This window comes from Malurus melanocephalus, unplaced genomic scaffold, assembly GCF_030028575.1.
Source record: "Malurus melanocephalus ecotype Western Australia unplaced genomic scaffold, MMel_1.1 scaffold_12, whole genome shotgun sequence".
Lineage (NCBI taxonomy): Eukaryota > Metazoa > Chordata > Aves > Passeriformes > Maluridae > Malurus > Malurus melanocephalus.
The window spans coordinates 3146207-3159146 of record NW_026623244.1 but is presented as its reverse complement, the minus strand read 5'-3'; the positions used below and the strand labels follow the sequence as shown (position 1 = coordinate 3159146).

The window sequence follows — 12940 nt, the reverse complement described above, 5'->3', positions numbered from 1 at the left end:
TGTGCATGCARAGGGACCCAGCCAGCTCTATGGCAGCACAGGCTGGCAGCCAGCCCACCAGCCACTGTGTCTGCWGCTGACACGCTGGGCTTTCCCAGGCTGTCCTGGCAGCTTCCCAGAATGGGAGCAGTGGTAGGGCCACACTGTCCCTCAAAGCCCTTGCTCCTGGACATAGGGTGGGGACACAGGGTACACCATGCCCTTGCTCTCGGTTTCTTACCTCCCGTGGTTTCTATCTTTTTTCTTACAACAGGAAATAAAAGGGAATGTCACCAGCGCACTCTTGTACTGTCTGTTCCCCAGTTCGCCAGGCACAGGGCAATGCCACCCCTCTCCTTGCACACCTCTGTGCATTCCTGCCTCGCTGGCAGGYGCCAGTCCAGGGTTGGGGGCTGTCAGCACCCACCTTGGCCCAGAACACGTCAGGCTGCACCCACACGTGATGGTCCCCGCACGTGGAGTTGCTGCTGGGAACGGCGTTGCTGCACTGGAGTGGCCCGTGGCCAGAGACCGTGGCAAGGCACGTGCTGGTGGAGGCTCACTCGGCCAGGGTCGGGGTTTGAGGGATGCCGGATGGCGGGGAAGATGTTTTCCACATGAGAGCAGCTTTGCGCCCTGAAATTTCCACCGGCCAAGCCACGAGCATCCGGGAACGGCAGCTGAGATGGCTCCCAGCTGGCAGCGCTGCCGGATGGTGCAGGGGCAGGCAGCCACCACCGCGGGGTCATGACCAGCTCCACTGCTGCCAAGCTGGGGGACAGCCAGGGGACACGGGGCAGCCACATGAGCTCTTCAGCGACCAAAAACATCCAAACTGCTGGCAGCGGTGGCAGAAAAGCATCATCCCCATGCTCACCTCCTGTGAAAGGCCCCAAAACCTCAGTCTGCAGAGCTACAGGGTGGGAGTGCTGGGGCACACAGGGCTGTTTTTCAGGTGCTGCGAGATGATGCAAAGCAGAGGAGCCAAAGGCAGGTCCCAGCCGCCAGCCTCCGCCCGGGGGCAGGGCAGGAAGCCCCCAGCCCACCACGGGCCGGCAGCGGGGCCACATCACAGCCCCGTGTGGGGCCAGGAACGCGGCCCTGCCCATGCTCTGACAAGGGCCCCGCTGTTCGGGGCTGCAGCTGCTCCGCGGAAGTAAACAGGGTCCCTGCCAGCACATTCCTGCCTGCCGTCCTGCCCGATCCATCCTGCCTGCACATCCCCCACACCCGCCAGGGACACCCAGCACCTGGGAGGGGTGGACATCCCCACAGCGGCGGCGGGGACCACGGGCAGCTGCCCCCGGCAYGCACACCCTCCCCCGGTATGAAGGGAATGGGAAGCCACCACCCAGGCAAGCAAATAAAATAAATGGCATTTATTAGCAAAATAAAGGACAGAAACTCTCACTCGCAAGGCCCGGCCAGGTGGCCAGGGCCGTCCCACACGGCCCCCGTGCTCTCTGCTGAGCTCCCTGCAGCCTGCTGTGGCTCCTGCTATGGCTGGCAGCTTTGGGGGTTCTGCCCTGGGCAGGGTGGGCAGTGCTGCCTGACAGCACCAGCATCCCCACAGCACCAACGAGCTCGAATGCTGCTCAGCCCTTTCGGTGAGGCAGCCCAGTGCTTTTGGATGCAGTGCGGAATCCGTCCCAGCTCTGAGATGCAGAGTGCTCTGCCTGCCTGCAGAGAGGGACATGAGCTGAAAGTGCAGCCTCCTGGCTCAATCCCGGCCTTCCCAGGCATCTTCCCGCTGCTTGTTCTCCAGGCGCTTCCTCTCTGCAGAGACAAGAGGGTCAGTGTCACATCCCAGTCACCCCACCTCCCCGTGGAGGAGGCAGGAGTCCATCCTGGCACAGTTCCCTCCCACCCAACATCCTGGGAGCAGGAGCATGCACRAGGAAGTCCCCTCCATACTGCAGCCCCTCCAGGCATCCAAAACTCACCTTGAGCTTCTTGCAGCTTCCTCCGCTCGGCATCTCGCTGRGCTGGTGTCTGGTTGCTCCGTACCCCCAGGGCACCGATCACCAGCCTCCTGGCCAGGACMGCCGATGTTTCAGGGCGTTCCTTGGCTGGCTGCAGATACTCTGTGAAGATGGGGACATGAGTGGGGCATTCTGGGAGGGACAGGGCAGCCAGCCCAGCTGTGGAGCCTTGCTGGCTGCCCCATCCCTCTCCAGTTATCAGGATGATGTTGCAGCACAAGCACGATGGCACAAGCTGGCACAGCACAGCACCACTCACCAGCGTAAGCCCTGGCTTTGGCTTTAGAGGCACGGGTGCCCTGGGACAGTGGGCGCGTCTTCACCATCAGGTGCTTGGTGCTGAGGGCATCGCGTGCTGCAGGAAGAGAGCAGCATGTCCACATGCAGGGTCAGCCCCATGCCCGGGGTCTGGCTGCAGGAGAGGGATGCCTCCTCTCTGCCCATCCCCAGTTGAACCGAGAGCAGTACCTGTTATGGGGCTGGAGAAGATGCCCAGGGCGTGCGTATCATCCACCCACTTAACATCAAAGCCTTTTTTCCTGCCAAAGAGAGGGAAGCTCAGCAAGGCATTGGCACCTGATGGGCAGCCGTCTGGAGCAGAGCCCAGGCAGGGAACCCCAGCACCGGGGACAGAGTGCTGGCAGACTCACTGATAGCTGCAGAAGACACGCATCAGGTCCTCAGTGCGGAAATCCGAGGGGAAATCGTAGATCTCGATGACGTGGGGCAGCTCATCATCACTGATGTCTGGCGCAGCAGGTTCGGCCCCATAGTAGTTGAAGCGGGGTGACTGCTGGCTCTCCTGGTGTTTCTCACCCCCTAAGAGCTGCAGCAGCAGGAGAGGCACAGCACTGAGCAACCCACGCCCACCTGCCCCACAGCAGCTCCCAATCCATGGCAAGTGCTCCCCAGAAAGTCATCCGGGCCCCTGCACCCCACCCCAGCACTGCAGATGGATTCATGGCACTGAGAATTAGAAGTTATCAAGCAGGGTCCTCACACCATGCACTTGCTTTTCCCAATACCAGCATCCTTTCACTTGCCACTCTGCGGCCCCATCAGGGACATGGCAGGAATGGCAGGGGTGAAACAGCACATGCACCTCCAAGCACACCCCTCCTTCCACAGTGATGACAAGACCTGAAATACATTTGGGGAAGAACAAGGAGCAGGACAGTGATGCCAGGAGGAAAGATTGATGTCCCTCTGCCACTTGGAAGCACCAGGCTCAGCATGCCCCGGCTGCAGCACATACACTGGAGCAGCCCATCAGCACCCCAGATGCAAAGTTGAAAAAGATGGTGCTTCCCTGAGGAGCAAGTTCTGCTGGTTAATCACCTGTGCATCTAAAAATTTATTTCTCATTTGAATTTGTCTGACTTCACTTTACAGCTGGTAGTTCTTGTTCTGCCTCTCTGCTGGATTAAAGAACCCTCAGTCCCTGGTCCCCTCCCTGTGACAGCACTTACTAATGTTAATCAAGTCTCTTCTCAACCTTCTTCTTGATAAAAGGTTGTGCACCTTTAGTACCTCACACCRGGGCACTTTCTCTAGCCCTAAAAGATGATGGCTGTAGAGCTTTTCTACCTTCTGCATTTTTCAACCTTTATTTTAGAACACAGGCAGCAGCCTCCTCTGCCACAACATGGGAATGCAGCCAGCCCCYATTTCCCTCTGTCCCACAGCACTGGTGCCAGCTGGTCACCCAGCACCACACTCTGCACAGCAGGCCACTCTGCGTTCCTTGCTGAACCCTTGCTTTCCAAACCACGCCATGYCAGTGGCCAAGGGGATTCACTGCCCTGCTCCATCTCATCCCTGAGATGCCAGGCCAGGTGCAATCCAAAGCTGCTGACAACTCCCCTGTTCCCCCTGGGGTGTGGGGCTGGCACGATGCCAGGTAATGGGTACATAACTCAGGCGGGTTCCCACCCTGATCCCCTGAGCGATCATAGCAGAACACACCATGGCTGTAAGGTTAGAGTCCATAAATCCCAGCCAGCTCAGTCGATAAAAAGTGCTCATTCCRACAATTTTATGGGGAAGATGGATTCACGGCAGGTGAGGGGGTGCTGCCATGGCGGCTGGATGCCGGTGGAGGGTAGAGCTGAGTTATGGAGCTCACAGCACAGGCCAGCACTGCCAGCAGAGCCACCTGCCCTGCCATCACCCCCCGTGMAGAGCAGCACACTCATCAGGCACCCTACACCTTCTTGGGGGAGGCAAGGGAGCCCCTCCCAGGCAGGATAAAGCCCTGTGGTGCTGCTTGAGGGAGCAGAGCACTCAGGTAGTGCCAGGCACCGGGAAGATGATTAGAGAGCAGGAGCACAGAGTGCTGGAGCGGTCCTTGACCTTCACAAATCACCAAGTGTGGCGGGGCGGGAAGGACAGGAGCCGTCTGGCTGCAGGGCTCAACARGTCCCCAGCACTGCCAGCCCCAGCACACAGCGTGCCGGCAGCTCCCCAGCCGTGGGAGCAGGGAGTGRCACAGACCCCAGCATCCTGGGGAGGGTTCGAGGGGTGGACAGACAGATGACAGGGAACATGAAGCCTGTCCATCACATCTCTCTGCTCTCTAAAGACCAGAGCAGGTCAGAGGGGTGTGTGGCTGYTCGCTCACACCACAGCCCCAGGCAYRCGYGCASCACGGGYCCTGCTGTGCCGCRCTGCCTGATGGAGAGTCCACYGAGCCTGCAAGGAAATGGTCGCAGTGCTTAATTACTCTGTGCTCAAACTGACTACTACTCTGAATTTGTCTGGTTTCAGCTGCCAGCCAATGATGCTCACTGTGGTGGTTTTTTTTTCTGCTAGATTAAAGAGCCGTTCGCTATCAGAAATCTCTCCTCCACRCAGAACGTCATAAATCTTGCTCTCTGCCAACTATCTGCATTGCATAAGGATTCAGTTACGAGGGAGATGTTACTAATTTTCTTGTTCTTTTTGTTAATTAACAACAGTTCCATCTTCCCGAGAGCCTGCACCCTCCCCAAGCAGCTACATACACCTGCTGAGAGCTCAGAGGGCTCAGGAAGCACCAGGCTCCACGTGTGAATCTGCAGGTGACAAAGATGGCAACTTTTAATCAATAAATCCCTATTTCAGGTTCTTTTTCACCCATTTTGGGAAGCTCTCTGGAAAGCTCAAACTTTTCTCAGAGCTTGTGCATGGGGGAGCTAATACAGACACTCCTTGGAGTGAGAAYCTGGACTGCACAGCACACCCTTGCCCACAGCATCCTGTGGCTGCACCACCACAAGGATCCTCCTGGACCTCCCTCCCCTGAGGACAAAGCCATGCCCATGGCATCAGCCCACAGAAAGCCAGTGCCACCCAATGCCTTTCCATATCCCCAAAAATGCGAGCCCTGTGTGTCCCACCCACTGTCTCAGCACCATGCCAGGCTCCCAGAGGACACATCAGCCCAAGCAAGGCCTTGATGACAAGATGGGATTCATGCCCCTCAGGAAGGGTGCTCTTGAGTTAACCTCATCCCTTCACAGGTTCTGTTATCAAGGCACCACCTGCCACTTCACACCCTGCTTCCATTCGGGGGTAGACAGATGCTGAATGTAACAATATTAACACTGTTTGTTACTTCAGATACMTTAATGTCATTTGGAAAATTACCAATTGCCGGTAGTTTGGCGCCACTGATTTAAAATGCAATAAGGGATATCCAGCCTTGCTGCAGGGGCTGAGCTGTCCTCAGGAGCGGCAGGAAAGCCGTGTGGGTACTGGCACTAAGCAGCCAACTGTAGTAAATTCAGTGGCATGTGAGCAGGAGGGAATGGCAACAAGCCACAGCTGATTAAAAAGCCATAGTTTCAAGGAAACATCCCCTAGCTGTTTCAATCAGAGCCCATACATCTCAGCCCACTTCTTTATCGCCAGCCTGGTTTCACGAGGGTSCAGTCACAGTTTACGGCACTTCAGCAGGTTTTACTGGGTGCACTTTATATACTACAGAGGGATGATCACCCCAACCTTCACCAGCAACGGGGGATGGGATGGGATGGGATGGGACGGGACGGGATGGGACAGGACGGGATGGGATGGTGGAGATCCCAGGTGTTTTGGCACCACAGGGGAAGGCTGGATCTAACAGCAGGCAGCACAGCCAGCCAGGCTGACCATGTCTTGGGTGCAGCCCACCCTCCCCCTGCACTCAATCCACAGAACACAGGAACAGACATCCCCCATATCCCAGCAGGCACCATCCCTGCAAATCCCCACAAACATTGGCTTGCAGGAAATACCTCCTCCAGCAGGCGTGGGTCCAGGCAGTCCCCATCATCGTTGAACAGCACATCCCAGCTCTCCTCGGCACCCGGGCTGGCCTGGCTCAGGGTTTCAGCACTGGYACTGGTCTGTCCTTCCTTTGGGGAGGTGCTGTGGAGATCTCTCTCTTCCTTCCCAGCCTCCTGGCCACACYGGTGCTTCTGCAAGCCCACATCCTCATCTGGCCTTGCCAGCTCCTTGGCTGAGGACGCAGCTGACAGCCCCTCCATGCCACGGCACAGCAGCTCTAGGGGTGGCGGGGGCTCACAGCTCTCTGGAGCTGCTCTTTCCCGTGGGCTGCTCTCAGYCCCAGCTCTGCTATCTGTGCAGGCAGAGGTGCTGCCTGCTTCCTCTACAGCAGGCACCAGGTCACCATCCTCACCAGGATCCCCGGCACCAGCTGTGCTCTCCTCCACGACAGGTAGGAGCTGGGATGGGCTGCCTGTGCCAGGCTGTGGAGTGCTCCCCGCTGGCAGTGCTGGCACATCRTCCATGCTACCCCTCAAGAGCACAGCTTCGCAGCTGCCTCCTGGTGTACACAAGGTGCTCTCTCCTGGAAGCTCAGCCTGGCCTCCCCACTCCTCCTCTCCCTCCAGTACCCCAGCAGCACCATCCTCGCTCTGCTCTGCCAGGAGAGACCTGTCCTCCTCCTTCTCCTCCCCCCAGGCTTTCAGACCCACTGTCTCCTCCACCAGCTGGGGCAGCCTGCCATGGTTGCCCCGCTCTGCTGACTGCAGGACAGCCTCTCCCAGGCTTTGGGAGAGGGCCCCAGCTGGATCTAGGGTGCTGTCYCCCCTGCCCTCCAACATGCCACTCAGACTTGTCTGGCAAACCAGTGTTGGGCCAGCAGCAGGTGTTGGGCCAGTGAGGTCATCCCCAGGCTCAAGGGTAGCCTTCACAGCCCCAGCCTGGGCACTCAGTGGGGATGGAGGGTCAGGCTCAGTCCTTATCATCCCGCRACCATGGCTGAGCTCTCCAGGTCCTTCGTGAGATGCTTTGTCCTGCCTGTCCCTGGGCTGAGCAATATCTGGATCTGGGCATGGCTCACACACACTGGGTGACGSCTCCAGGCTTTCCAGGGCATTGGGGCAGCTGCCTTCCGTCCTATGGCTGCGCTTGGCAGMGGCTGTCCGCAGCTCCTTTGGGCCAGCATCCACCTTGTTCTCCTTCCTTGCCACTCTGCCTGCCTGCGTCCTGGCACGGGGGCTCTGCCTCTGCCCCTCGCCACTGCCCCGGCCGCAGTCCTGCAGCAGGCGGTGGTTCTCCGGTTCCCGGCGGTGGTTCTCCGGCTCTCGGCGGTGGTTCTCCGGCTCTCGGCGGTGGCTCTCTGGCTCCCGGCGGTGGTTCTCCGGCTCTCGGCGGTGGCTCTCGGGTTCCTGGCGGTGCCTCTCGGGTTCCCAGTGGTGGCTCCCCGGCTCCCGGCGGTGGTTCTCCGGCTCTTGGCGGTGGTTCTCCGGCTCCCGGCGGTGCCCGACCCGTGCGTCAGCCGCTGCTCGTGCCTCTCTCTCCCGCCGCGCTTTGGGCACGTAGAGGGCCATGTCGGGCTTCCTGCGGCGCACCCGGCTGCCCTCTGCCTCCTGCTGCATGGTGCCACCGCTGCCTGCTAAGGAGAGAACAGCGTCACTGTCACTGTCCCACCCAACAGTGGCCCAGCAGCCCCACAGCTGAGTGCACAGTGGGCAGCCCCTGCCCTGGTCACCGAGACGGAGTCCCACCCTTGCTCCCTCAGCAGCTGGCACACAGTGATGGATTGTGGAGCCCAACGCTGCCCTGCAGAAGCAAATCCAGACAGGGTTTGGCATCTGGAGCACCCCACAGCCTTACAGTCTGTGGTGGGGTGTATCTGGCTTGGGGGAAGCAGAGCATCCTACCAGCATCACTGAGGCACCTGCCCTGCTCCAGCAGCTGCTACCTGGGACCCTCCAGCCCCAGGGACCAGTGTCTGCAGCTGAAGCAGAACGCTGAGACCATGCACCACTCAAGCATCAAAAACCACAGAGAAGCCTGAGGCAGCCACAGAACAACAGAAAGCAAACCCCAGCCCAGGGATACCCTGGCACGGGACCATGGCTTGCTGCAGCCCTGCTCACCTGCTGCCCCGTCCCGATGGAGATTTATTTTTCATCATCTTTGGCAGAAGCAGGCACGCCGCAAGCGGCCAGGCCCCCTGCCCCTATAAATATGCATCAGACAGGGTTTATGGAGACGGATGGTGCAGGGGGCTGCACTGTGGTTGAGGGGAAGGCAGAGTGGGGCTGGGCTGGAGCCCCATGATTAATCACTGCCCACTCCGTTTAGGGGGATTCATCACAGGCCGCTGTCAGGTAAATCACTGGAAAAACACCTCTTCAGTAATTAATGTGAAGTGACGGATGGACAGCCCCTGGGCCCATTAATCTGGACCATCAGCGCCGACTGAGATTATGAATGTCAGGATGCATAAACTGCCGGCAGATCAATAGGGCCAGGAACCCATCCAAGGCTCTCATTTCCGAGGCACCTCCGGTACATTAGCCTCCCCTCCACGCAGCCCCTGACCGAGGCGCGAACGCTCTCTGTGGCCCCTCACCAACAGCCAGCAGTGGTGCCGGGAAGGCGAGGGGAGGCCAACCACTGGCTGGAAAGTGGCTGGGGCTGCCCATGCCATGCAGTATCATCCCCTCTTCCTGATGGATGGACAGACTGATTCCTTGGTATGATGGATGAGTCTCTCACGGCTCTCTGGAAACCACTGGAAAAGCCCRGCAGGGCAGTACCCCCAGCATGACTGCAGCGACTGCCTGCACCTCATGCTGCGAAGGTGGGCAGGAACATGAGGTGCAGGCACGGGCGCTGTGGTGATGCTGAGCACCATCCCAGGGCTGCCCCAATCATTTTTCTGTCTCCACAGCTCTTGTCATATTTTTCCCCCTCTTTGATACACTAATTTTGCTGGCAGAACGATCCCCTTTATCTTTATCGACCRCAAGAAAGGAATGTATCCTACAAACCTTCCAAGGACTGGATTAGTCATTTTTCAACACTGAGGCATTATACATTTTCTCACCGASTGGCAGCCCGGGTGCCAGAGGGGAGGGGGCACTGGAAGCCCCCCCGGCACCACCRTTTCCAACCACAGCAAGCTTCCAACTGCACTGAAGCAAATTCTGATGAAGGACTTCTCCCAGCCAAGCCCAGAGTCTCAGCCCATGGTTCATCACTGAATGTCCTGCRGGGGTCAGAGATCTCCCCAGGCCCTGCTTCCTGAGAACTGACAGCACAGGGASAGCCAGGAGCAGCATTGCTCCAGCACATCCCATGTCACCTCCAAGAGCCTTTGCACACAGGATTTATGGGCTCCTCGAAAGCTTGCCATTCACCTTGCCTCACCCTCCAAAGCAGATGGTGCAGCATTAGCCAGACGGCTGGTGCTGGGAGCATCCTCTCCCTGCACAGCTTTGCCTCCCTCTGCCCGCCACACACTGCTGGGGAAGAGCTGCTTCCTGCAGCCTGGGAAGAAACACAGCAAGGTGGTAGATGACCCGGCTGGCAGGGATGCCGCAGCACTTTGTTTTTYCCCCACAGGGCAGCACAGCTCCTGCCCCCAGCCTATTACACACTCCATCGATGCCACAGCCACGGGTCGGCACCAACTGATTTCATGCTCCAGGAGGCAGAGCAATGGTCCTGGCTTTGGGTCTCATTCACACTACACTAGGCAGGGCAACCCTGCCCCTTCCAGAGTCTGGGACCATGCTTGCCCCACAGTGCGGCAGCGATGGGTAGTGCATCCCCAAAAAGGTCTATGCTGCCCCAGATCCTGTGCTGTTTTATGAAGCTGCCTAGCAAAATAACAGAGCACTTGGGCACCAAGCAGGCAAAGGCCATGGYACCAYGGTAAAAGTGGTGATGGGAGCACTRCCCAGCTGTCTGGCATGTAAAGCCCACCAGGCCAGCACAGCACAGCCTGGCACAGCCAGGATCATCAGCCAGCAGGCAGCCAGAGCTCCCTGAAGGCACAGGCTCCTCTCACACTGCTCCCAGAACATGCTGCCCGTGGGGAGCTTGAGCTCATGGTATGTGTTTGTGAGGCCTCAGCAAGCTGCCTGCCCATGTGCCAGCCTGTGCTTCTCCTCTAGCAAACATCTGCAGCAYACATGGGCAGCATTTTCTCCCTGATTTCTCACCCTGTCCTCTCCAGGAAAGGACCCCACAAACAAGAGCAAGCCAGCCACAGCCCTGCTCAGGGAACCTGGGAACAGGCACAGATGCTGGGCTGTGGTACTCATGTGGAACATGCCAGTTCCTGGGGATGTCTCAGTGCCACGCAGCACCCTCTCAGCAGGCTGCCGCATTTCCTGGCAGAGAGCTGTATTTTTAGCTTTCGAGGTTTCTAATTCCACTCAATCCATATTCCCATCGATAGAGCAGATAACCTTAAAGCCTTRACAGTGAACAGGGATGGCAATACTGGGGGACCAGGAGCCTTTGGGGACCCTCACGCAGCCTTGGCATGCAGCTCRCACACCACAATGTCACTCTTTACAGCCTGCAGCAGATTGGGCTCTTTGAAGGGGAAAAAAATAACTATAATAACAAGATTAATAAAAAGGCAGGTACAAGGAGATTCTAAACAGCTCCACTGGGGAACCTGCCACTCGCAGGACTCATCCCATGCCAGGCACGTGCCACGGCACACTTACCAACTGCACAACACCAGCCCCTGGCAGCCCAGGCAAGAATTGTCAGAGGTTTTGGCTAYCCTGCACCTCTCCTGCTCTCAGCAGAGCTCCAGCCCAGGCCACCAGACTCAAAAGCAGATGATGGGGCCAGGGAAGGACCTGGATATCTGGGGAAGACAGACAGAGCAAAGASAAGAACACAGAGCTACTGGTACGAGGCAAAGCAAAGCATTCAAAGAGCAAAGAGCTGTATCCCATCCAAGTCCTGCCTGCAGCCCCACAGGCTTCAAGACTGTCCCTGTCCCTGTCCCCTGCTGACAGGAGAAAGACACTTTCCAGCAGCCACAGCAAACACTGGCTATTCGAGGAGGTGGCAAAAGCGTCAAAGGCACTGAGAGAGATTTCAATCGTGCCTTTCACTCGCAATACTCTTAGGAGACACCTGGAATAGATGCTCTTAGGAGATACCTGGAAGAAGAGAAGGGGAACATTCCAGACAAAAAGATGATTTGTAAGTGAATAGTGTCCCCTCACAGCTGGGGGCAGGGGGAGAGGGAAAGGGACAACCAACCAGCAAAAGGAGTTAACAGCCAGAACGCTAAGGGGAATACAAAGGACTTTACAAATATACCCAGGCAGAATCAGCACAAAAGTGAAAAGGTCTATTAATAAACAAGGAGGGAGAGAAAATTAATGATGGCTCAAAAATAAAGATGACTCAAAAGGGAAAAATCACTGTTTTTAAACAGAAAAATGCAAATGAGGCAGAGGCCTTGCTAAAACAGCTGCAGGAAAAGCAAAAACAGCATCTCCACACAGACACAGTCACCTGGCTGGCCTGGCCAGTGCGGACATGAACCTATTAACCCGCTAACACACAGTGCACAGAAGAAACCAGGGCCTCGGTGATGGGTACAGCAAACAGGGCACTGATTTTCTCCGCAAGAAAGGACAGCAACACCAGAGCTGGAAACAGGATAAACCCTGTTCCTAACCCTAGTGCAGAACAAAACTGGCAGTTGAAGGGGCCTGCATACCCAACACAATGGATGATGGATGCTGGCTTGCCCAGACGAGTTATTTCAGAAGAATTGCTGGGCAAAGCTTTTTGATAAGGCAAGCAAGAGCCAACTTAGCTGAACTTCAGGATCTTGTTTTATGCCATTTCTCAAACTTTTACTTGAATAGTGAATTGTCATTAAATTTGCAGACGATACTGAGCAAAAGCTGTTGCAAACATCATCCAGAGTAGAGACACCATTCAAAGGATCCAAGAAACGTAAGCAGGAAACAAAGCAAGACCCAGCCTGGGAAAATGAAGGTAAAATAGCCCAAAGSAGCTACTCAACAGGCAGAGCTGCCTGAAAAGCAAGGCCCAGAGCCCCATGGTGTACTTAGACCAGAGAGCAARTGACTGGGGTGACCGCCCCAAAACGTGCAAGAGGCAGAATCTGGTCACCAGCATCATACCACAGGCCACTCTAGGGCTGTGACAGCCCCACAAAAGGCAGCACACAGAACCTCGCAGGTGGTGTAAAGGGCAGACGAGACCCCAGGGGCCTGCAGGCAGCCACGAAAAACAGTGTCCAGCSGGAAAAAGTGTCCAGCACCTRTGAGCACCGGACACGTGTTTTACARGGCACGGAAGACTGGCACACCGAACACCCAGGGATCCGAGTAACTCCCCTGCACTCAAGGGCTGACACATGGCCCTGTGACTGTACAGTGTGAAGAGTTATGGGATCTGCCATGTGCCCTGTTACCCGGCTATCCCGGGGTATCCCACCTGCCAGCGCACTGGGGGAGGGCGGACTTCAGGTGGGAATCAGGGCTGGGACAGAGCGGGAGGGACAGGCCTGGGAGAAGAGATGGGCGACAGGGCTGGGACAGGGGGTAAGGACAGGGCTGGGACACCAGGGTGGGGGAGAGCGGGGCAGCGCCGGGAGCGGGCAAAGTGCGCACCGCGGGCCGCTGTGCCGTGCCCCGGTACCGAGCGCCCCGCCGTGCCGGGCTGGGCCGTGCCGTGCCCCCGCCAGGCCG

At 57.5% G+C, this 12940-nt stretch overlaps 1 protein-coding gene across 1 annotated transcript; it reads right to left on the bottom strand.

Moving 5' to 3' along the window:
- Window positions 1-1343: 1343 nt before the first annotated feature.
- R3HCC1L (R3H domain and coiled-coil containing 1 like) lies at window positions 1344-10018 on the bottom strand. Its single transcript, XM_057379144.1, has 6 exons — window positions 6218-10018; window positions 2612-2787; window positions 2430-2500; window positions 2221-2316; window positions 1923-2063; window positions 1344-1755 (listed from the first exon to the last, which is right to left on the bottom strand). Exons 1-6 carry the CDS (start codon window positions 8039-8041, stop codon window positions 1700-1702), a joined length of 2364 nt encoding a protein of 787 aa, XP_057235127.1. The 5' UTR covers window positions 8042-10018; the 3' UTR covers window positions 1344-1699.
- Between the last annotated feature and the right edge of the window lie 2922 nt (window positions 10019-12940).